This window comes from Talpa occidentalis, unplaced genomic scaffold (assembly GCF_014898055.3).
Source record: "Talpa occidentalis isolate TD23 unplaced genomic scaffold, MPIMG_talOcc4v2.1 talOcc4.16, whole genome shotgun sequence".
NCBI classification, from domain to species: Eukaryota; Metazoa; Chordata; class Mammalia; order Eulipotyphla; family Talpidae; genus Talpa; species Talpa occidentalis.
The window spans coordinates 76,271,305-76,295,811 of NW_023601653.1; the positions used below are offsets into that span (position 1 = coordinate 76,271,305).

Below are 24,507 nucleotides of genomic sequence, written 5' to 3' on the forward strand. Positions count from 1 at the left end.
GTCACTTTTAGGAAGTAGTCTGGTCAGGACAGGGACGCAAGATAAAGACCATCCCCAGCACATGCCTCTTGCCCTGAACTCACCTTGCTGTTGACACAGTAAGGGTGATAGCACTGAGAGCACTGGGAACAGGCAAGGAGATGGCCCTCTGCCCCCCGGCCGAAGCTGCCACATACCACACACATATCCTGAAGAAACACAGAAACCCAAATGTCCAACTGAGCATCCTTGTCCCACTCGGCCCCAGCAAATGCCTTCAACACTATTCTGAGAGGAAGGCAGGGATCCAGGAGCCCACCCCAAGCTTTAGGACTCTGTACGCCATCACAGGATCCTATTCCTTCCCAGGAGGCCTTGCTCATCTGTTGGCCAGGTAACTCGCAGTGATACAGCCTGACGTGGATTAAGGTAAGAAGTGAAACGAAGATAAGCTGGGTAAAGACTAGTCAGGTCGAGAGGGTACGGATGTGACAAAATTCCATCAGCTTTGAGCTTATTCAGGAGAACATACAAACTCCCTCGACTACACATCTCAATAGAGCAAAGCCCATTCCTGCCTTTCTCACTATTCCATCCCGAGCTCCTAGCTCAGGGCCAACCTCAAAGGAGACACTCAAGAGAAATCTGATGGATGGACAAATGAATGTGATCCTGATGCGCTGACTGTTTTCTGATGAGCCGGTTATCCCCACAGGCAGGTCCTTGGTTTCCCATCTACACTCCCACCGGAGCATGACACCGACGCTCAGCCTGCCCTGTCACCACCGAGGACGCTGCTCAGCCGCGCGGTACCTGCATCAGGACGAACTTGTCGGTGTTGGAGAAGAGAACCACGGTGTTCTGCATGGTGTCATCATCGTCGTCTTCCTCCTCCTTGCTGGGGGAGCTGTCGATGTCAGCGACCTAGAGCCGAGAACAGCGGAGAGTGAGGCAGGTAAATCTGCCCCGACCAAGCTGCTTTCCCTCTTTGGTTTTGAAGGACAGTGACCCCCGGGCTAACCTGAAGCCCAGGAACCTGGACTAAGGCAGAACACCCCAGCTCTTAGGCCGATGGCAGAGACTTTAGGGAGGGCTTTAGGAGCAAAGCCAGATAGGCAGGCCCCGGGCTAGCAGGGAGGCAAGTGAGTACGTAGGGAACAGGCAGGGTTTAAGGTATATTTAATCTTCTGAAGGGGCAGCTGACGTATGTTTGGGGGGTGGGAGGCGTCTCCTTACTACCAGAGTCTCAACAGAAGAAGTAGTTGACTTTAGCCGGGCCCGTCCTCTCCCGCGCCCTCCATGTGCTCCTCCTCGCGGCCGGCGTCGTCCTGGGAAACTACTGCTGCGACCCTGAGTGATGAAAAAGGACGATTACCCCACAGCCAGGGAAGCTGAAGGATCCTATGTTGGGTGCACAGGCTTGAAGGAAGAGAAGAGACAAACGGAAAGACAATGGGCAGCAAAGCCAAGGAGTCCAGCCAGGGCAGGAGGGAAAGCACCAGCATGCGGCTCTGGCCCCAAACCATGCCCCTTCCCAAGAGTGGCCAATGTGGTACAACGAGAAAAAATACTGGCTTGAGAGATCCAAGTTTCTAGGTCCAATTCTATTACTGAGTAATTACGAATCTGAGCACATTACTTCCCACCCTATGTACAGTACAGTATCCGCCTTAATAAAACAAGAGGACAGATGAACAGATCCCCGAGCGCCGAGGACCCAGCAGGCCCGGGGAGAAGGTAGCAGTAACAAAGGGCTCCACCTCTGACAGTGGCATGGCACTGATCACATCCAGTGGCTGGTGAGCTCCTCACCTGTTTGATGCGGGAACGAGCTGGGGAGCTGCGCCGCCTCCCTTTGTCCCCCTCAGCTTTGCCTCCACCAACAGCTGTCCCAGCATCACACAATAATGAGTCATCAGTCTCTGGCAACGAGTCAGTGCAGAGCCGCAGGGAGCCTTCATCTCGGGCTGGACTGACGTCTGTAGATACCCCCAACTCCATAGACAGGGAGCCACCGCCCTCGGGATCAGGAGAGCCCAGCAGGGGCTCTGAGCCAGGAAAACTGGCACTGGCATCCCCCTGGCTCAGATTGGAGATCTCATTAACGATGTCAGATTTGATCAGAGTGGGTGGGGTAGGGGCCACTGGTGCACGTGGCTCCTCTTGATCTTCACAGGGTGAGCCCTGCCCTGCCTGTTTGCATTCTGGGCCATAGACCTCCATAGGGGTCACAGGGGCCAGCTCCTCGGGATCCAGGAGCACAGGGGAACCCTTAAGTTCATTTGTCAAACTGCCAGGGGTCTGCCCAGCCTCTGGCTGTGAACTAGGAGTGTCAGTCCCATCCAGAGGGGCAGTGTCTTCCCCCAGGCCAGAGAAGTCATCCAGGGCTGGGGCAGGGCTGGGTGCAGGGCAGGAAAGGTTCCCCATGGGGGAAGGGAGAGGACTGGTAGGGCTGGGTTCCAAGGCTGGGCACTCAGGCTCTGGGATTTTCTCAGTCTCCATCTCATGAAGCTCAGCGTCATCTGCGTTCTCCACTACCTTCTTCATGGGACTCAGTGGGGAAGGAATGGACAGTGGCAGAGCAGGTGGAGAGCACTGGGAAGGAGGGGAGTTCTGGGGAGGTAAAGAATGCTGGAGGAGTGGAGAACACTGAGGGGGAAGAGGCTCCATCAGAATGGGAGAAGCCAGTCCCATGGGGGAACCTGGGGATGGGGGAAGGATCATAGGGGGTACAGGTTCAGGGTCAGTGCAGTTAGCTTCTGGAGGAGGGCTGATGGGTGTCTCTAGGATGGGGGCAGTCAATGGCGACTCAGGATCACTGTCCCCCTTGGCACCAAAGGGGTAATCCAACTCCCTCAAAGGAGACAGGGCTGGTGGGGCCACAGCTGTGATCATGGGTGAGAGCGGAGGAGGAAGAGGATCTGGAGAGAAAGAAAAAGGAAGGCTCTTAGATTATATGTGCCACTAAGAGCTAAAACTCTTTCAGAGTAAGGGGGTACTAACATCACCCTACCTGATGGCATCAATTGAGGTGACAAGGATGGCTCCTCAGATGGGGACAACGGCAGTTCTTCTGGTAGAGGGGACAGAGGTGGTTTCCCAGGCTCAGACAGGGCCGGCTCTCCAAGCAAGGGAGATAAAGGTGGCTCCCCAGGTGGGAGGAACAAGGGCAATCCCTCAGGTGCAGAGCATACACCTGGCTCTTCTGGTGGAGGGGTCAGGTGCAGTTCCTCAGGCCTGGGGGACAGGCGTGGCTCCTCAGGCCTGGGGGATAGGCGCGGCTCCTCAGACCTGGGGGATAGGCGCGGCTCCTCAGGCCTGGGGGACATGTGCGGCTCCTCAGGCCTGGGGGACATGTGTGGCTCCTCAGGCCTGGGAGACAGGCGCGGCTCCTCAGGCCTGGGGGACAGGCGCGGCTCCTCAGGCCTGGGGGACAGGCGCGGCTCCTCAGGCTGGGGGGACAGGCGTGGCTCCTCAGGCTGGGGGGACAGGCGCGGCTCCTCAGACTGGGGGGACAGGTGTGGCTCCTCAGGTAAAGGGAAAAGACACGGCTTCTCAGGTGCAGGGGACAGCTGAGGCTCCACAGGTCGGGGGGACAGATGCAGTTTCTCAGGTGTAGGGGACAGAGGTGGCTCCTCAGGTGTAAGGGACAGGTGCGACTCCTCAGGTGCAGGGGACAGAGGTGGTTCCTCTGGTGCAGGGGAGAAGTGTGGTTCCTCAGGGCCAGGGGATAGGTGTGGCTCCTCAGGGGCAGGGGACAAGTGTGGCTCCTCAGGGGCTGGGGACTGGGGTGGCTCCTCAGGCTGGGGACAGAGTTGTAGCTCCTCAGGCCGGGTATGAAGTTGCAACTCCTCAGGCAATGGTAACTCCTCCAGCGGAAGGGACATGAGTAAGCTGTCCGGTGGCGGGCAAGCAGGTGAGTCTTCAAGTGGTAGGGATGTAGGCGAGTCCTCAGGCGGTGGGAATAGGCGTGAAGCCTCAGGTGGAGGGGATGAGGGCGACTCCTCAGGCGGTGGGGACAGGGGAGATTCCTCAGGCGGTGGAGACAGGCGTGACACCTCAGGTAGGGGGCATAGGCATGACACCTCAGGAGGAGGAGACACAGGCGAATCTTCAGGTGGTGGGGACATGGGTGAGTCCTCAGGTGGTGGGGAGAGGCGTGATGCTTCAGGTGGAGGGGAGAGAGGAGATTCCTCTGGTGGAGGAGACAGAGGGGATTCTTCAAATGGTGGGAACAGACGAGACGCCTCAGGTGGTGGAGACATGGGTGACTCTTCAGGTGGAGGGGACATGGGTGACTCCTCAGGTGGTGGAGATAAGCGTGATGCTTCAGGTGGTGGGGAAGTGGGCAGTTCTTCTGGTGGAGGGGACAAGGGAGACTCCTCAAATGGTGGAGACAGGGGTGATGCCTCAGGTGGTGGGGACAGAGGTGTCTCAAGTGGGGGAGATGGGGGCGACTCCTCTGGTGGAGAGAAGGGTGACTCCTCCAGTGGAGAAAAAGGTGATGACTCAGGTGGGGGAGACAGAGGAGATTCCTCAGGCAGTGGAGAGAGAGGTGATTCCTCAGGCGGTGGGGACAGGCGTGATGCCTCAGGCGGCGGGGACGTGGGTGATTCTTCAGGTGGTGGGGAGAGGGGCGACTCCTCAGGTGGGGGCAGCAGTGGCATCTCCTCATTTAGGGGGGTGTCCAACTGGGGCTCAAGTTGGGCCCCTGCTCTCCCTGTAGACACAACACACTATGCTCCTACCTGGCTCGGTTCTAGTCCACAGAAAGCACAGGGTCTGGGGCAAAGCAGAAACTGTCCCTCGCCACAGAATAGACGGAAATTACTTTTGGGGACCCTCGAACCCTACTCACCTAGTGGTTTGGCTTCACATTGCAGGGGCCCCGGTTCCTTGGGTTGCATAGAGGTCACGTGCCCACCCTTTGGCTGCCCTTGGCATGCAACGTACAGAGCATCGGGCTCATCACTGGGGGTATCGCCAGGCTCTGGGGGTGAGAATCTGCAGAGGGTACAGGGGAGCAGGCACCGTGGCTCTCATCAGCTAACAACTCCTAGAGAGCACACTGGGGCGAGGCACGATTGCTATGGATTGTACTGCCCGCCTTAGGGTTCTCCTCTAGAAGTCCAACTGATTAAAGATGGCGCCTACCAATCTAAACACTTCCTACTCCCCATCCCAATCTCTTCCAGTCCATACCACCTACCTGTGACAGACAGGGGGATGCTGCTCAGCAACAGAACTGATAGGCTGACTTCCCTGGGCCTTGTGACAGCGGTGACAGAGCGAGTAATTTTCAAACCACTCGGAGCTGGGATTCAGCTCTGCTGAGCCTGCTCCACAGGCTCGGCACACCCGGCATGCCTGGGGAGAGGAGTGGGCAAAACAGGCACTGGTCAGACAGTCGAGGCTGGACGAGAGCACGGGACTTGTCATAGGAAAGAAACTCAGGATATTACAAGAGGCAAAATCGGGGAAATGGACAAGCAGGGGACACTCACCTTGCACTTCCAAGAATGAGCAGGCAATTCCTCCATAGGTGGTTTCAGGCAGAAGGTATGGTATCCTTTGTCACACGTCTCACAGACCAACATCTTAGAGTCATTCCCAGGTTTCCTGCAGGGGCACAGGGCACATAACAGGCTCGTGTCTGCCCTCAATTTCAACGCTCACCTGTGTTTTGCCTAAGGCTTCCGTCCGTCCCGCTCTCCCATTTACCTGCAAGCTTGGCACACTTTGCACTCAGGGCACTGCCAGCCAGCACGCTTTCGGGCAGTCAAAGCAGTGTCCAGGCAGGCCCCATGATAGTGATGCCCACAGCTGGTACAGAAGAACAGGTTACACAATTCCCCTGGTCCCTCACAAACTGCACAACGAGCCTCCTCTGCAGTGGGAAGGGACAGAGAACACAGCTAAGTTACAGATTCCTTGCAAGATTTAGCACAGTGCTGTCTGCATAACAGACAACCCATGGACAAAGAATAAATACCAAATAGTCACTGAGTGTTTGCCTAGGATATGCCTAGAACAGGCACTGTTCTAGGCACTGCAGACACCATGGTAACAAGACAGTCAAAGCCCCTTGGACTGACAAATTTCACATCTTTGTTAGTGGAGCAGGCTGACAGTATATAATTACAAACTTCCATGAGGACTCAGCGTAGAAAAACCCCAGACACACTTGGCCCCGCATGTGCTCTCTGCCCAAAGAGCAGGACTTCTCACCCAGATGCGCAGCCCCCTCACTGTGCTCCGGGCATAACAGCTGCAGTGTTTTCATGGACAAGAAGGAACCGCTGGCAGTTGCACAGGGGAAGTGGTAAAGCCGTGGACATCCGGGTGAGCGGCAAGGGATAGAGGCACCGAGCCTGGTGCAGTGGGAACAGCGCTGCCAAGGAGGAGACAAAGCCTCAGCAACAGCAGATTCTCTCCAGAGCAATAGGACAGGCACTAGAGCGCTGCCCTTCTCATTCTAGCCCAACTCGGAGGTCCTAAAGCCCCAATTAGCCCACCCTCCACCTATGCTATCCCTCGGCGCCAGCCCCACCTGTGAGATCCCTGAGAAGATGGCCTTGTCCACACCACATAGTTCTGGGCCCTCGTGCCCCCATACACCTGCCGACCACGCAGCACACCAATGGTGAGCCCAGCAGGACCCTTTGTAGGGAGAAAGAGGCAGGTAAAAAGAATTAACAAAAAAGATGATCACTGACTTAGGACCACCCTCAACCCCCCTTTCTGGCTCAAATCAGTCCATTTCCCCTCACTTACCTCCAGGTTCTCCTAAGTGGGCAGGTGTCAGGCCCTCAGGGAAACCAATCTGTGATAGGTCCTCACTGGGCAGCACTGCTTCATTGGGTCCTGGGTTCCCCCCAGGGGATACCACTGGACACTGGGGCCAGTCAAACGGCAACTCAAAGCGCTGTAGCTCCCTCTGCCCATGTAGACTAGGCTCCCCACAGTTACAGAGAGCACAACGCCGCACTGGAACCCCACTGTGGACACACAAGCATCAGCACCATGCCAGGGCCCCTGCCCACAGGCACCCCTAACAACCCCAAGATTTGGCATACCCATGCTTCCCAAATACTCATTTTCTTAAACCTTCCTCCTTGAAAGCCCCAGACTCTCAAATCATGTTCCCTCCATACCCTATGTTACCCAAACTAGTTACCTGCAGTCCTGGGGAGGCTCCTGAAGCCTGAGACCCCCAGAACTGGGTACAGCGACCTCCCCCACGTGTGGGTTGGGAAGGTCTTGCTCAGTGGTGCCTGACTCCTCGGAGGCTGCAGGTCCATCAGCTGAATGAACAGAGAAACACACATCATCTTCTATTTAGTATTAGCCCACACTCATCAGACCCATGTTATTATCCAAAACCCCTGGGAGATCACAGTGATGGCATTTCAGTTTTGTCCCCAAAGTCCTTCAATTACCAATACATTAGACAGACTTAACACCTATCCTTGTGCCAGGACCAGAGATCTAAGATTGCCTGGGGAGAGGAGAAAGCTGTCAGCAAATGCAAACATTGCCCTACTCACCAGCCGGTTCTGAATCTTTATCCTCACCAGGCAGCTTCTGGCTGTCCATCCCTCTCTCCGACTGGGCAGGGCCCTCTCGGGGAGACCTGTCAGTGTCGAGATATCTTTTTAGAAAGTCTCCCCATTTCCCCCACAATCCTAGAACAAAGGCAATAATGGTATCTATACCCCAAAGAAATCAGAGCAAACTCCTCTACTAATGATAAAGAAAATCATTCTAACTCTTATCCCACAACCTACTTCCTCCCCAAATAAAGACCATATTCTCCTCTCCCACTGGATTCTCAGGGGACCCACTGCCAGCCTCCTGTGTAGGAATTCTCTGGGAAATAGCACCCATCAAGAAGAACACCCAGTCTGTCTCTAGGATCATCCTTTGCCTCATCTCTTGAGTTCTTGGCTTCTGGTGGGCCCTACACCCCTGGCCTTTTTCAAGTCTCAAGTCAAGCTACCATCCTAGAAGCGTGTCAGTGCCAACCGAGGGGTAGTCTGGCCCAAATCCCTCTCCCAAAAACAGAGTCTGGGGTATTGCAGGACATAAAACACATTATTAGAACTAAAGCCTGTCTATGGATGTATCTCTTCTACTTTTACTGGTTTCCATCAGGTTATCTCAATCACAACAGAAAAAACTCCCCAATTTCCACCCATGGCCTATCCAAATCCTGCTCATGTCTACCCACTGGCCTGACATGACTGACCTCCACCCAGTATGAAGGCCTTAACTGTTGCCCTTAGCAACGCCAACTGCCCTTCTTCCTCAGATGTCTCTAGTAGTTAACAGAAGTGGGCCCTAGGAGTTACTGAGCATGTGTAACCAGGCCTGAAGCTAGGCATGCTGGGAGTTGTAGTCTCAGGAAGCACACCACCACTCGGAGTTCTAAACAGGGCAGGACACAGCAGAATAGAGGAGCTTCCTTCCTCTTCTGTCAAACAAGGTTTCCACACACACTGGGGGGGGGGGGGTGGAGGGGGAGGTGCGGGGGGGGGGCGGTGGTAACGGTCCCCTCTTCGAAGATATGCCTGCTTATGCCAACAAACTAAAGTTAAACCTTTGGGTATATTTTCCTAACCCTCAGAGGGAACTAAGCACAGTACAAAAAAGACAGGAGTAAAGAATAAGAAGAATTAGAGGTGAGGAAGAGGAAAGAAATCTGATAGAAGGGAAAAAGGAATAGGTGCCAGCAGCTCTCAGTAAGAAAAGGCAGGAGCTTAGGCAAAGAAAGCAAGTATAGTATTCCTACAGGAGGGGCTGGGGGTGGGGAGATCTCTAAAACAAAATGCTAAATGAAAGTTTGAGATATTTATTTCTCACCTTTTCCTATCTTGTTTAACCAAAGGTACCACACCAACCTAGTAAGGACAAACCCAATACCAAATACCTCAGCCAGCCACTTGGGGTTGAGTGACAGGAGCAGATGAGACATGGGGAACCCTCAAAAGTGCCCAAGACAGGCAAATCAATTAACTGAGAACCACAATATTACTTCTTCCCTTCCCAGTGTGAGGGGAAACAGAGCTCACACTCCATTTTCAGAGACTGGTAACATACCTTCTGTGACATGTCACAGGAAAGGAAATTATTTTACTTCCCCACACACATGCACTAGGTGGAAAAGTAAAGTATCACCTGATACTGTTACCTCCATTCTCAAAGCAACTCTTTCCCAAACCTGACACATAACTACAATTGAAAAGCAAGCAGTACTCAGAAAAGCTGCTCCGGAACTTCAAGGGACCCTTAGAAGCCATCTATGGGAAGCAGGAGTCGGAGGTCTGCAGACCAGACAGGTCCCTCTTCCTACTCACTCATTCAAGGCCTGACCACACCCTGAAGACTTCAAAGTTTCCCAAATGTGTTCATCTTACTGTATCTTGCCACCACATTCCCCTAAAGATCTCCCACCTGCTCTGCTCTCAAAGTTGAGGCTAAAGGAGTCACAAACAGCAAGAAATAAAAAGCAACAGTGATAATACAGTGGGTGGGAGGACTGCCTCACACAAGGCCAAAGGAACAAATTCCTCTGCCTCCCCCAAGGCACAGCCTATCCAGCTAGTAAGGCTGGTACTGCCTGGGGAAGTCCAGAACCCACCTTCACCCAGCCCTGGAAGAGAGTACCAACATCTTCCAAGCCAGAGTGCTGTTGGTGGGCCCATAGGAGATAAGAGATCAAGAAGTGAAAAGTAGAGTGTCCTCCAAGCTTCACCAAAAAGAACATAAAGGCACCTCCAAGAAGCCTGGTGTCCTGATGTTTATTCCCCTGTCCCTGCAAGTCTGGCACCTGCACCCCAATGCCAAGTCCCAGTTAGCAGGCCCCTGAGATCTAAACAAATAAAGACCACAGGTTCCCCCGTCCCATCATTCACAGCCAGAAACCACAAATACACTTATACACCAAGGTTTCTTTTCCCCTGGATCTAAACTGGGCTAATGCCTGGCCAGGCTTCCTTTGGGGAGCTAGAGATCTCATAGAAGCAGAGATCTAGTGAGTAAAACTGCTGGTTCCTGTAGTCCTAGGTCTAAGGGGTCCAAAACAACAGGGAGAAAGGCAGGAATTCATCCCAATCCACTCTCCTCCCTGCCTCCATCCCAGACTAACAGCTTTCATTCAGTTTTCCCAGCCAAAGGGGAAATGGAGGCTTGGGGAGGTGAAAGGCTGAAGCAGGCCCTTGAGTGAACAGCTCCTCTGTAGGACTCAGGACTTCCTGGTTCCCAGCCTGAGAATCAAACCATACCTCTCCCCACCCCCACTCTGGGGCAGACCTCCAGGAAGAAAACAAATGGCAACACCGGCCCTCTAGACCCTCCAGTCCATTCCTGGGTCATCCTGGCTTAGTCCCAGCTAACAATCAGCGGTCCCTCCTGAGAAGTTCTTTGGGGACAGACAACAGGAGGGGCTCTCCATAGAAGGCAGGGACAGAGCATGGGTGACAGCTAGCTTCCGTCTATCACCCGGTACCACCTCTAACCTCAGGGGTAACCACCCAGAAATCTTTCAAGGGCAAATCCCCTATTTTCCCCTTTCCAACTAGATTCAAAGAGAACTATATATGTTGGAGGGGGTGGAGTGAAGGAGCAAAAACACACCAGTCAAATCCCTGCAGGGCAGCATGACAGCTGGGAGAGGGGCTGTCCCAGTCCAGGGTCCAGAGGAATGAGGTCCATCCTGAACCCTCCATGCACTCACATACACACCCCTTCTCCCTAACACTTCCTGCCAGGGCTAGAAACATGGGCTCCAGGAGAAACAGCTCTAATCAGATCATTTCTCCTCCAGAGAGGTACTGGCCACTCTAATCTGCAGGGTTGGGACAGGATCAGAGGGTCAGTTAACAAACAGTCCCTGTTAACGGAAAGGGGTTGGAGAGGTCTGGGAGGGGCCTACAGGATTGGCCAGGGACTTATGGCAACCAGTTCTCCCCACCAGGCCCCTAGAAAGCAGGAGACAAAAGCCATTTTTGTAGCCACATTCACCAGGAGCAAATCTCAACGGTGTCCTCTATAATCCCCTAGAGATTATGTCCATCCAAAGAGGGGAGGCAAAGCAGGCTAAGACAGCACTAGGCCTCACTAGGGTCACTTGGCCCAGACCCGGGTAGTTTAAAGTTGAACAAGACCAGAGCTGCCCCCAGACCCACCTCCTTCTTGCCTCAGCCACCCCTTTTCATCTCTCTAGTCAATTTCCACTCTCTCCCCTTTGCCGGGTGAAACGAGGCCTGGTTAGGGATCTTGGGTTTCTTGAGTTTCCCAAAGACTTTTTTTTGCCAGGGATGGCCAAAACAACCTTAAAGTCCAGTCTGGCGGTAAGTCTGACTTAGCAGTGGCACCTTCCTACCACCACCCCAAGTTGTTCTGTTCCCCAGGCTCACAAGGAACCCCGAGAGAGAAGCGGTCACCTGGGGTCGGGGTTGGCATCAGGGCTGGGGTCCTACTTTAGGAGAGCTCCCCCCAACACAAAAAATAAACCGGCAGAGAGACGATCTGGCCGGGTTCCCAAACTCCCCTGGTTCCCTGAGCACCCCCCACCCCCCCCCCCCGGTCACCCCGTCTTTAAAGAGGCACACACCCCACGACACCAGGCCTCGGTTCTGTCGAGGCAACTGGCTCAGGTTCCCTTGACAGACCCTGCCAAAGGAGCCCTCCTCTGCTCTGGCACCCCTTTCTCCAACCTCAAGGCCAGCTCCGGCCAAGATAGTCCATCTGGCTATGCCCCCAGTCCAACCCCTTCTGGGCCCTGGCCGGCGGACTTCACTCACCTCTTCACAGGGCGGTCCAGAAATCTTCATCCGAGAACATGGCCAGAGCCCGGGCCGCTCCCCGACCTCCAACCGCCAGAGTGATCCCAGACGCCCCCCGCACGGGGGGGCTCGGAGGGGCCAAGAACGGTAAATCCAGTTCGGAGTGGCCGCCCTCCCCCCCCCCCAAAAAAGGGCACGAAGTCAAAGAGGGGCTCGCTGCCGCGGGGTCCAGCAGTCTAGGTTTCCATGGGCAGCCCCAGGGCGGCGAATCCCGAGCGGACACAAAGAGCGCACCGGCGGCTTTGATCTCGGGCGAGCAGGCTCCGCATCCGCGTCGCCGGGCGGCCTCTCAGGCGCAGGCCGGGCCAGCGCCCCGGCCGCCCGCGCCGGGCTCGGGCGGAACGTCGAGGCGCTCCAGATGGAACGTCGAGGCGCCTCCCCGCCGCCCGGAAGGAATGCCGCGCCGGGCGGGCGGGCGGGCGGGCGCGCCGGGGCCGGGGCCGGGCCCTCGCCCCTCTCCCCGCCGGGCCGGCGCCCGGGGCCGCGAGCGCTACGGCGAAGCGGGGCCGGCGGGGCGGCGGGGCTGCGCCTGACACACACCCAGCCCGGGCGCCGCGGCCCGGAGCGCGCCCCCCGCGACTGGGCGCCCCCCCACCGCGCGCCCCCCCGGGAAGGGAGAGGGCGGGTGGGCGCGGAGGAGGAAGGGGCGGGCGGCGCGAGCCCTCTGCCCGCTCCCCGCCGGCCGCGCCAGGCCCCGCGCTCGCCTCCCTTCCCCTCCGGCCTCGGGCGCTGCCCCGCCCCCGGCCTGGCCGCTCGGATCCGCTACGCCCCCGAGACCCCCGGCTGGTTGCGATCGCGGGGGGCCTAGAGGTGCATGGCCCGGCCCCGGCTCCCGGCGCCGGGGGGTCAGGAAACTGAGCGGAAAGTGGGGAACGAGGCAGCCATTTGCAACCGGAGAGGAAAGTAGTGCAGCGCGGCCGCTCCGCCTCCCCCCTCCGCCTCCTGGTCGGCCGGAGGGTGGTTCCTGCGAAGGGGCGAGTTCCCGGCCCGAGATCTCGGCAGCGGTCGTGGAGATCCAGGAAGCCTCCGGCGCGAGATCCAGGGGGGCCTTTTGCCCGGGGAACCCCACTCGAAAAGGGGAGAAAGGAGAAGACGCGGCCCTATTTTGTGTTGGAGCGGAGCGGCGGAGGGGGACGGCCCTATCGGACGAAAAGCTGTGACTCTGCAGTTCTACGCACACGCCGCGGATCCCTCCGCCGCGGGTTAACCCCTGCCGCGCCGGGCCGGCCGCCGCGCCGACACGTGGGGCTGAGTTGCCCCTCCGCGCCGCCCGCGCGCTCCCGCGGCCGCCCCGGCCGCCCGGGCCGCGAAGCGAGGACTCCGGCCACTTTCTGATTCTGTTCCCTCGGCGCTAGCGGTCCCTGAAACTCCACTGCCCCCTTCCCTCGGGCGGGAGCAGGCTTTCCCGGGAGGGGGTTGGAAGAAGAGGCTGGAGATTGGCCGCTGCTCGGCATCCTGGGAACTGGAGTCCTCGAATGGAGAAAGTGAGGCAGGGCGCCTGGCTGCTGAGGAGGAGCGCCCGCCGGGCTCGGGGCCGACCGGCACGAGCCCCTAGTCGTTCCTCTGAATCTCAGACCCCTTAGTGAGGAAGAAGGACTGTCAGTGTCCCACAGTCACCCCCACACACGCCGCCCTATCGCAATGTGCATGTGGAGTTTCCCTGGTGTACCTATTCCTAGCCCCAGTTTCTCGGGATACTCGAGGCCCGAGCCCCTTTTTAGGTAAACAGAGGGGATGTGTCTTGGAAGCTTGAGGCTACCTGGCAGGGGTACTGTGCATCTAGACAAAATCCCCAAACACCCAGCTCCTCATAAATCTGGGTAAGAAACTGAATGCCTTCTGCATTCACTTTACCCACTGGGTTCACGGAGTGGACAGGAGGAGAGCATGTGCTAGATATTTCATGTACTTATTTATTCCTCGTTATGAGTAACATGTAATTATTTCCGTTTTACAGATGAGATTGCGCTAAAACGGGTTAAATTGCCCAGAGAACCTCAGCTAGTAAGTTGAGCCCTGATTCATACAAATGGTGGTGCTTTCCTAGCATTTATATGTGTGTATAGGGATGTGTGTTCGTGTGTGTACTCATGTGCATAGACACACATACATATATATATATAAATAAATGAGGGGGGAATTCTTAAAGAAAGATATGGAAAGAGACAAGCAAATCAGGTGCAGGACTGTTTTTGTGGGAAAAGGCTTTCAGGCTGTCCAATACAACTTTCTGCAATGATAGAAATGCACAATATTTACATTAATATGGCTTAGCCATGTGTAGCTATTGAACACTTTGAAATGGAGGTGGTGCAACTAAGGAACTTTTATTTAGTTTTAATACTAACTTACACCAAACTAGCTTTATGTGACTTGGATATGAGGCTATTTCCATATTGGACAGGCCTAAATGTCTTCATAGTCATAGGAGGGATCAGGATTAGATCTGTCCTCCACCAGCCACACAATGACAGCATGTGCCCTGCACTGACATCACATCTATTTCAACAAGAGTCCAGCAGTCATCCCACACCTGCCCCAGCTGAAGTAAAATAAGTTCTCCAAGAGACATTGGAAAATGGAAGTGTGCTACCTGCTTTCTGACGCAGGGAAAAGACCCTCACCAGATAGCCACCATTTCTTTAGGGTTTATTGTGCATGAGGAACTATACTAAGTATTTCATGATCACCTCATTTAATTAAGAAGGTTTAACTGCACTTCATAAACAAAGACCTGAGTTTCAAAGATGCTAAATAACTACCCAAGGTCACACAGCTACCCCAAGGCGGTAAGTAAGCACTATTCTTTACTGCTATCAAACCCTGATGTTGCTTAATATACTTCTAGAAAACATCTAGGCATGTGCCCTTCTGAGACCTCATGGAAATGGTAGCAGGAGAGTTGGTCCCTCCTGCTTTTTTTGTATATCCAGGTCAGATGTACAAAAGGACTTAATCTAAATGTAAGGAGAGGGGGTAATGATGACCCTAAAGAGATTCCTTAACTACTGAGATCGATCTCTGGAGTATGCTTTTTCCAGCAGCCCCTATTACTTTTTAGATTTTTGGGTCAGAGATGCAAAAGCAGCTGGCAGTACTTTTGAAAACCAGCATGTCAAACCATCATCCCCACCTGTAAGCCTAACCAGCCTGGGGCCCAGTGCTAACAAGGTCACAGCTAATAATCACACCTAGATTTTGTCAGCTCTCCCTAACAAAGTTACCTCAGACTTCCGTGGTTGGCAGAAGTCTGTGCCTTCCCTGTGGATGATTACTATTTAGGTAACCCTTATAAGTCCTTGGAGGAGGTATAAACCCTAGGGCTGGAGTGAGTGAGGGTGAGGGGCAAGACAAGTAGAGGCAGATAAGAACAAACCTTCCTCATTGACACATCCATCCATTCTACTGAGCTGCTGGATCAATAAAGAAGGGCAGAAGCAATTTTTAAGGGCTTAATACCTTAAAAAGGTAGCACAACTCCAGAGGTGTGGAAGGTATGCAAAGGTCATTACCAAAAGCATAAAGACAGCAAAAGACATCCATTTTAATGAAAGACACCAGAGACATGGAGGGGCAGGGAGACTAATACAAAGCAGGGGCATTATTTCTTACTTAACTGTGGGAAAGCCAAATTCACTTTAGTCCCTGACTCTCCACTCCTCAATTAGAAATGAGATGCATCCTTCCTCCTCTCCAAACCTTACCCTCTCTCAGTTCCAGCAAATGCCAAGGCCCCAGGATGGACGCCAGGGCAACATGTGGGAGCTGGCCACTAGAGGGTGGTGTTTCTGTAGTTAAGGGGATCCTTGAAGCCCTACAAATTTGGATGGGAGTGGCAGCCAACTGGTACCTTTACATTATAGCAAGAAGCCAGTAGAAAAGTGAGTGTTAGGGCAATTATCCGGAGTGAGTGAGGAGTAAGGAATAGAAATGAGGTAGGAAGAAAGAATTAATCCTGATTTTCCATCAAAGGCCATCAACAAGGATATTGGCCACAGCTCTCCCCAGAGGCAGAGAAATAAATGATAAAAAGATTCCTCAATTTAGGGCCTCCCTGGTGGTGCAAGGGGTTAAGCACTGCACTATGAAGCAATCCACAGCCTCTGCAGCACGAGCTCCATCCCCAGCAGGCCAGGGAGAAACCCACATGGCAAAGCAGACCTCTCCTGTCTCTCCCATTGCTCCCCTCAGCAGTGTATTTCAGTCAGTCTGCCTGTTCTGTTCCCCACTCTGTCTCTGGTGAATCCTCTCACCCCCTGCATCTCTGGCCTGTATCCCAGCTCTTGTATGCATAAATAAATAAATCTTAAAAAAAAAAAAAAGATTCCTCAGTTTATTTGCATATATACATTGTCAACCCTAGGGAGCCAGCTCCACTTCGGGTATCCAAGCTCCTCTCACCCACCACACCCAAAACCTACATAGGAGACTGGGTCCTAAATAAACAATGCCCAAGAATCATATTCCAACCCTGCAGGTTATAACAACTCATCTAGGGTTAGAGGTCAGTGCCCATGAGACATCCTTGCCCCTTTGTAAACATTGATAACCAGACTCCTGGAGCCTGGGTAAAGTGTGCAACATGAGGGTATGCCCAGAGGGCCAGGGACACACCAGAAACCATAACCATGAAGTCTTGTGGTTTTTGCCCCTGCTGGAACCTAGCAAGTGCCAGGTCCAAAATCAAGACAGCTATTCTATGCCGAATGGATCACATGAGACTGCAGTGGCGCTCTTGTCCATAGGAATTCTCTACCCGGGCAATCTCCTGGATGACTTTGGAGAAGATGCCTCGCGTCAGCTACAAGGCATAGATTCAGGGCAAAAAAAGAAAGTTAGTTCACTACTAATAACACCCAGCCCAAAGGTAAACATCCCACCCCTTCTCTATTCCCCCACCAAGTAGTACCATAAGAAAAATACTGCTAGCCCCCCACCCGTCTAATCTTCAGGTCCAGCACCTGATTCTCTCGAGCAGATGACTCCATAAATGTTGCACCCCAAGACTCTGCCAGCTTCTTCCCTTCAATTGCCTGGACCTCCCTAGAAGCAAATATGGGAAATGAAGGTGGAAGATTAACAATAACCCATGTTCTTTGCAAAATCTTTAGACTCTAGACTTCCTCTGATCTACCCCCACTTCCCTGAGGTTTCAGAGGAAGGTTAGAGAAGGAGAAAAATATAGGAAATCAAGCCTAGGACTGAGGGTTGAAATAAAAAAATCTTAGCTTCTGCAATAGAGGGGTTATCTTGTCTTAACCTTCAAATTAGAAACAGAGTAGTGAACTGACTTGCTCAAGTCAATGCCAGAGTCAGAACTACAGCCTGACTGACTCGTAGTTCAGCTGCTTCACCTTAAGCTACAGAGATTTCCATACCTCTCTGGTGAGAGATCTGCCTTGTTTCCCACTAGCACCACTGGCAGCCTGTAAGAGAATAACAGTTACTACAGGACTCCCTCTTATTCCCCATGGATTCCAACTTCCTTTACATCAGAACTGGAGAGCGCCCCATCAGACAGGATGTATATCTCAGCCTCCTCAAACTTGGACCAACACTCCCCTTCACTTGCTTCTATCCTGTCATGTCCACACTGCGACTCTATCCCCCAGGACCACTTACCGAGTTTTCCCATGACCTTCATGCAGCTTCTGGTACAGATTCTCAATGACGTGGAAGCTTTAAACACAGGAAGCAGAGTTACAGCCTTATTCTAGGAACTAACTCAGATACCCCAAATCCCTTACTGGCAATCTTCGTCACTTACCTATGCAGAGAGGTGACAGAATACACAAGCACATAACCGTGGACCCCAATGATGAATGAGTAGGGCAGAATGCTGTACTCATCCTGACAAGAAACAGAAACATCAACACCTAAGTCCACAACACTCAGATGGCAAGTTAGTGGGACTATTCTGGGGACCCTGGGGACTCTCCCTGGGATGCATCCTATTCCAGTGACTACTGTTCAACAAGTATTTATAGAGTAGCTCCAATAAAGTGCTGCACACTGCTGCTATTAAAATGCTTTTCTTTTAATACTACTTTACAGATGAGTCGCAGAGGTTACCAGACTTCATCTCCCAGGACTGATCAGATACCCTACCCCAAACTGGTACCTGCCCTGCTGTGTCCACCAGGTGTAGGTGAAACTCATCTTTGCCAAGAGTCACTATCTTGCTGTAAGCTGAAAAGAAAAAAAACTTCACTGTGAGGTGCCTTGCAGGACCAGCAGTGTGTGCCCCCACACTTTCTTAGCCCTGGAAGTGACAGAGATGGCCCGCCTCCAGGGAGTTTTCTGAAGAGATCATGTTAGGGTTCTTATTATCTTATCACCTGCCTGTGAATCTTAGACTTAGTACCTTGTGTCCCTCTTGGACTCAGTATCTTTCAAAATCCACACTCTAGCTCCACCAAGAGAACAGGATACTGAGAGAAGGGATTAGATTTATGTCTAGTTAAATAAACCTGTTAGCACCAGGCAACTCCCAAATCATGGAGTCGGAGATGGGGCCCCCAAACCCTCCCTACCCCATCCCTAAAGGAAAAGTCCACTCACTGTTCTCCACTGTAGGGTCATAGCCTTCGAGGAACTCGCCCTCCACAAACTGATGTGCCAAAGATGTCTTCCCTGCGGGAAACAGTGATACTTGTACCCGTGCCATCCATTCTCTGTCTTTTTCCAGCTGTGACCCAGAACTAAGGGGGAACCCCAAATTAGCACTCCAGGCGGCGCATCCCGTGCGATACTTCACCCTACCCTTCCATCACCCCCCATTCTCACCCTGGCCTCTGCACCCTGGCGACAACGGCGGGGCCTTTCCCCGCCCCACCCGGGAAGATCCAGGCGACCCTGCACCAGAACCGCCACGCACCCGCGCCTTGCAACTTGCTCCCCACACCCCGTCGGGAAAGCCTGACCCTACCTCCCAGAATAATGCTGGGGCCGTTCTGATGCTCCTGCAGCCAAGCGCTCATTAACCCTTCATGCTCCCGCCTCCTGCAGCCTCCACGCCCCAGCACACTCCAACACCCCCTCCGCCATCCTCCCCAGCGCGCTCTGCGCCCGCTCCCAGCGCTGCCACCCTTGCTCCCGGGGCCCGGCCCTGGAGCGCGCCCCCGGCCCGCCCGCGCCCCGCCTCACCTACGGAGCGGTACCCCAGGATGACCACCTTCCTGTAGCGCACGAGCGCCATGGCGCCGCCGGCCCGCCGGGCTCGCAGACGCGCCGGCCGAGCGCCCTAAGAGGCGGCCAGAGGCGGCAGCGCGGGAGAGGCGCGCACCCCGAAACTGCCGGGGGCCGGGGAGACGGAAACCAATACGAGCGCCGCGCCCGGCGCCGGCCACGTGATCACAACACAGCGAGACCCGGGCGGAGGAGCCGGCGCCGGGAACCGCCGCGCGCGCCGCCCCGGCCCCGCCCCCGAGGCCCGCCGCCATTGGTCCAGCCGGCGGGGAGGGGCGGGGCCTCCCGCGGGAGGGAAGGGCGGGCCTCACGTGGAGTGGGAGAGCCGCGGATGCGCGTGCGCAGACCCGGACTGGTTCATTCATAAAGAAACAGAAAGCAACCCGGGGTCCTAGAGGTGTTTGCCGTTTGCAGCCGAGCACAAGTGGTTGCGAAGAATCGTCGATGGAAAATAGCCATTGTGGCTGGACTAGAGTTTATGTTCCAAAGATTGTAGGCCTCTCTTTTGCAAGATCTCTGGAGTCCTTGGCTGGGGGTGGGGGGAAGGCCAAAATTCCAAAATATTTCTCTTTCCCCCGCCTTCAGCTCCGATCTTTTTTTTTTTTTTTTAAAGATTTGTTTATTTATGCATACAAGAGCTGGGGTACAGGCCAGAGATGCGGGGTTTGAGGGGGGTGAGAGGATTCACCAGAGACAGAGTGAGGAACAGAACATGCAGATTGACTAAAATACACTGCTGAGGGGAGCAGCAGGTGAGTCAGGAGAGGTCTGCTGCGCCTTGTGGGTAGCTCCCTGGCTGGGGATCGAACTCATGCTGCAGTGGCTGCTGACAGCTTCATAGGTTGTGTTTTAACCCCTTGCACCACCAGGGAGGCCCCAGATCCAGATCTTTTATTGTCAAGTTTCCATAGCCATCCAGGATCTAACTTCGGGACTGCAATTCATATTTTTGGGAAAATTAGAATTTGTAGCCGTGTTGTATGTGGTTTTATCATCTCTCAATGCATTTTTTTTCAACAAATATTAAGCATATACGGTATATTACAGACATTGCTCCAGCTTTGGGCCTAGATTAACAAACATGACAGACGTGCTCTCTGTGCTCTGGAAGCTTAAAACTTGTGGGGAGAGGCACACATATAAACAAAGAAATATTAGCTAGTTAAGTACTATAAAAGGTGGTGTAAAGACATGACCACTTTAGATTAGCTATACTTCCTCTCAAAGGAAGCCCCCACTTAAACTGAGGTCTGAATGACAATAAGGAACCAGCTAGTAGAAGTTTCCAACAGAAGACTCCTTCAGTGCTAAAGTGCTAAAATGGAAATAAATTTGTTAGTTTCCAGGGGAGAGAGAGACCAGTTGGGCTAAAGGAGATGAACTCTTAGATACTGGCAGGGTCCAGGTCATGTAAAAGTTTGGGCTTATTCTGAGTACTCAGAAAGTTTTAATGGTGAAGTTGGGGTGTGACATGATCTGGATTATGTTTCTAACAGATCTCCCTGGTTGTGTAGAATGGATTCAGGTTTGATGGGGCCAGGAGCAAAAGGGTCATCACAGAGATCAGCTAGGAGGCTGTTACTTGTATTTCTGGTGAAGGTGACTTGACTAAAATAGAAAATTCAGGATATGTTTGAGGCTGAGGTCAAACTGACTTGTTAAAGGATTTGTTATATATAAGAGGTAAGGGATGGGAAGAGAGGGAAAAAAATAGCCAGATTTAGAGTGCTGATTTGTGCCAGGTGCCTTTCATTATCTCATTTAGTATTCACAACAATCTTTAGGTTGATAATTGGTATTTTTCATTCCTTTACCAACACATATTTGTCAAACAACTGCCACGTACCATTCCCATGCTGGGAATAGAGCAGTGAGCAACACAGACAAGGAGCAAATATTCTTTTGGGAGAACACTAACAATCTAGAAGTAGACAGTAAATTATAATTTAAAAAGTAGTAATTGCAATGGGGGGGAACAAGATATTAATGGGCTAGAGAGTAATTTAGGATGTGAAACTCCTCTTTTTTACATATATAATATCTTAGAAAGCCTGACAAAGTGACATTTGCTGCTGCCTGATACTTGAATGATGTTAGCTCTAGCACCCTTTTCTTACAGGTGTAGAAACTCAGATTGAGTCCCAGTTATTTCTTCTGGAAGGCCACCTAATGAAATTGGTATGTAGGAATTAGATTGTACTAGAAGAATGGCTTTGTAAAACTATAGAACCATATAATGCTTTAAAAAGTCCAGATGTACAAAAGCTGTTTCAATAGAGTCACTTCTTAATCTTACCTCAGAAAGGAACCCAGATACCTTTTCTATTGAGTAAAGGAAATTCCTTGCAGATTAGCAATTTTGTGTTGGGTTATTGGACCTGAGTGAGTTTTTGGTGATTCCAGGTTGGGTTTTAAGCTCTGTAGAACAGAACAAAGAACTGGATTCAGTTAAGTTCAGTAAAAATGTATTCGTCACCTACTTTGTGGTAGGCTCTCTTACACTATGTTGCACACTAGAAACAGTGGGCATATAGATAAATAAGATACAGATAAATAAGAGATGCTTTTTGTGCTGTTTATCTTTCCAGATTAACTCTTCACCCTTTTCTACCCAGATTTGTGTCCAGAAGGCAGACCTGGGGGTCAGCCAAAGGGGAACACTTACAGAAGACCAGATAGAAGAAGAAAGTGTCTGTGTCCACCCCTAAAGATCACTAAACACACACACATTCTGGAAACATATCTCTTTCTGTTTCCAGTGCTCCTCTGCTCATCCTCAGGCCTGCTCTAGTAACAACCTCACCATTACTCACCTTGGAGTTCAGTTGTAGGCCTTTTTGGTTTCCCTATACTCCGCCCATACCTTTGTATAGTCTCTTTATTTAATCATTCTCCAATTCTCTTGTTTTCAGTCAGGAAGAAAACAAAAGAACTAAGACAAAGAGCTTTTGGCTTTTTCTTTTTTATACAGGAAGAGAAGATTTCACAGCAAATTTTCACTTACATTTCCTTAAACAAAATTGTATGATCTCTAGCTGTGTGATCTCTAGCTGAAAAACTGTAGTGTTTTCTTTCCCAACCTCTACAGTAAGGGAAGATAAAAGAGAAGGTGATTAGGAATAAATGTTTATTGAACCAATCTATAGGACCTGTGTATCCAGAAACCAAGATATCTGTTCATTAAATCTCAATCACCTTAAAAGTATTGCATAAATGGTTACTTTGCAAAGATGACAGATATACAAAGATCACCAACGTAGCATTAAATAAAGGAAGCAAACTATCCTAACATTAGGTAAATGTGCTTAGAACAAAATTTCTAGTGACTGCATCCCATATTGCTATGTCTCCAACAACTTAAGACAAAAATGCCTGAAATGCCTTCAGAAAACTGTTTCAAGTATCTCTGTGAAAAGTGAAAATATTTTTACTATGTTTGCAGCAAAATTATGGGTTCTATTACACAGGTCTTTAGGGCTTCTTGGTTTTCCAGCTTTGATGGAGAAACAATTGTGGATTCATCTCCCAGATGACTTGATATTTATCAATTCTTGCATAACAAACTATATCAAAACTTGGTGGTTTAAAACAACAGTAATGTAATCTTTCTTAGGATTCCTTGGGTGAAATTAGAATTCTTCTGTTGTCTCTCCTGGACTCATTCATATGGCTACCATGAGCTGGAAGCTCACTGGGAATGGGGCCTGGGGACTAGCTACCTGCCAGGCTTCTTTCTCTCTGCACATGTCCTCCATCCTTGGGATAAAAGTGGGGTGTAGGCCAAAGGTACAGAGGGGGCTGTTGGTGAAAGGACTCAGCAGAGACAGGGTAGGGAGCAGAACAGGTGGATTGACTGAAATACACTTCTAAGGGGAGCAGCGGGCAAGACAGCAGAGGTCTGCTGCGCCATGTGAGTCACCTCCCTGGCCGGGGATTGAACTCATGCCACCGTGGCTGGCGATAGCTTGATAGTGCTGAGACTTTAACCCCTGTGCCACCAGGGAGTCACTGAAAGGCGTTTTTAATGATGGTGTGGAGAGAGTATTGAATTAATGTGGTCTTTTCTGATAGGTGGATTTTGAGGCACATCTGAGATGTTCACATATTGATAGACCAGTTAGCCTGAGTCCACAGCCATGCCACAGAAAAATAACCAGAACACACAGCATGTTCCTTGCATGTTCCTGGTGTCTGATTCTCCTCTCCTCTACTCTTGACTTTCTGCTAGCACAGGGTATGATAAACCAACCCATTTCAGGGAAATAGTGTAAATAGGAAGTGCTTAGTTCTTCTCAGGGGAACTTGCTCAATCCAGAGACCACAACCAGCAACTTACAAAATAGTTGAATTGAACCTATTAGAGCTAGATGAACTTGGTGATGATCAAGTATAACTGCTCTCAAACTGGGATCCACTTCAGAGTCATCTGGAACGTTTTTAATGCAAAGGTTGTTGGGCACTACCTCAGAGTTTTGACTCAGGAGGTCCAGGCAGGACCTAAGAATTTGCATTTGAATAAGTTTCCAGGTGATATGAGGTTGCTGCTCTGGGGACTACACTTTGAGAAGCTCTGACACAGCACAACTTTTCTGTACTACAGTTAGGGAGACTACCACCCAGAAAGACAGCAGCAAAATATTGGGGAAAGAACATTGGACTTTTCATCAATCAGATCTGGCTTCAAATCCTGACCTTTTCACTATATGATCTCAGGCAGTTTACTTAACTGTTCTAAGCCCGTTTCTCTCATAAAATATAGTTAGAAAAATAAGATAGAGGATATTTGTCATCTGCAGAAAGATTGAGTTCCAGGGCTACCAGCCTCGGAACACAGACACAGTCTTCCTGTGACCTGTTTAAATCCCTCTGGAATCAAGTACTCATTTTTTAAAAGATTTATTTTTATTTATGCATACAAGAGCTGGAGTATAAGCCAGAGGTGTGTGGGGGTGAGAGGATTCACCAGAGACAGAGTGGGGTACAGAACAGGCAGCTCTACTGAAATACACTGCTGAGGGGAGCAGCGGGTGAGTCAGGAGAGGTCTGCCACACCTTGGTCTGGGATCCAACTCATACAGTAGTGACAGGTGATAGTTTGATAGCGCTGAGACTTTAACCCCCTGCACCACCAGGGAGGTGCTCAAGTACTCATTTTTGCACAACTGTTGTAAGAAATAAATGAGATCACATGTATGATATCCCTATCCCACCTTAAGAAAGAGTTGGTAGTGGGCCTCCCCAGTGGCGCAGCGGTTGAGCACTGGGTTGCGAAGCTGCCCGCAGCCTCTGTGGCGCCGTTCGATCCCCGGCTGCTCCCTGGCCACAGGAGGAGGGTCCCACATGGCGCGCAGACCTCTCCTGCCGCCCGCTGCTCCCCAGCAGTGTACTTCGGTCCTTCTGCCTGCTCTGCTCCCCGCTCTGGCTCTGGTGAATTCTCTCACCCTCCCGCTTCTGACTGTACCCAGTGCATGTACAAACAAACAAACGAATAAAT

At 51.9% G+C, this 24,507-nt stretch overlaps 2 protein-coding genes across 7 annotated transcripts in view; both read right to left on the bottom strand.

The window, feature by feature from the left end:
• The window catches only part of KMT2D (lysine methyltransferase 2D), a 37,331-nt gene extending 25,228 nt beyond the window's left edge, over positions 1-12,103 (bottom strand). For 5 of the 6 annotated variants that reach the window (XM_037514671.2, XM_054696595.1, XM_054696594.1 and 2 more), the window contains exons 1-15: positions 11,784-12,103; positions 7,527-7,612; positions 7,157-7,283; positions 6,754-6,977; positions 6,530-6,639; positions 6,208-6,370; positions 5,701-5,866; positions 5,484-5,598; positions 5,189-5,346; positions 4,838-4,983; positions 2,993-4,699; positions 1,792-2,900; positions 1,216-1,329; positions 793-903; positions 84-188 (exon numbers count right to left, since the gene is read on the bottom strand). In XM_037514671.2, coding sequence (XP_037370568.1) covers positions 84-188; positions 793-903; positions 1,216-1,329; positions 1,792-2,900; positions 2,993-4,699; positions 4,838-4,983; positions 5,189-5,346; positions 5,484-5,598; positions 5,701-5,866; positions 6,208-6,370; positions 6,530-6,639; positions 6,754-6,977; positions 7,157-7,283; positions 7,527-7,575 — 4,404 coding nt within the window. In that variant the 5' untranslated portion in view covers positions 7,576-7,612; positions 11,784-12,103. The remainder of the gene's footprint in view (positions 1-83; positions 189-792; positions 904-1,215; positions 1,330-1,791; positions 2,901-2,992; positions 4,700-4,837; positions 4,984-5,188; positions 5,347-5,483; positions 5,599-5,700; positions 5,867-6,207; positions 6,371-6,529; positions 6,640-6,753; positions 6,978-7,156; positions 7,284-7,526; positions 7,613-11,783) is intronic. The other variant, XM_054696592.1, reaches the window with a different exon arrangement.
• A 3,108-nt stretch (positions 12,104-15,211) lies between these two features.
• Positions 15,212-19,035, bottom strand: RHEBL1 (RHEB like 1). The gene is made up of 8 exons (XM_037515360.2): positions 18,972-19,035; positions 18,387-18,458; positions 17,947-18,014; positions 17,593-17,675; positions 17,448-17,504; positions 17,204-17,251; positions 16,787-16,868; positions 15,212-16,626 (listed from the first exon to the last, which is right to left on the bottom strand). The coding sequence occupies exons 1-8, from the start codon at positions 19,021-19,023 to the stop codon at positions 16,537-16,539; spliced, it is 552 nt and encodes a 183-aa protein (XP_037371257.1). The 5' UTR covers positions 19,024-19,035; the 3' UTR covers positions 15,212-16,536.
• Positions 19,036-24,507: the final 5,472 nt, after the last annotated feature.

Excerpts from the sequence above, each read along its gene's own strand:
- RHEBL1 (XM_037515360.2), bottom strand. The coding sequence starts at position 19,023 with ATGGCGCTCGTGCGCTACAGGAAGGTGGTCATCCTGGGGTACCGCTCC. Across the intron at positions 18,015-18,386 it reads TGACCCTACAGTGGAGAACA|CTTACAGCAAGATAGTGACT; the intron begins GTGAGTGGACTT and ends TTTTCTTTTCAG. Across the intron at positions 16,869-17,203 it reads GCAGATCTCTCACCAGAGAG|GGAGGTCCAGGCAATTGAAG; the intron begins GTATGGAAATCT and ends ATTTGCTTCTAG.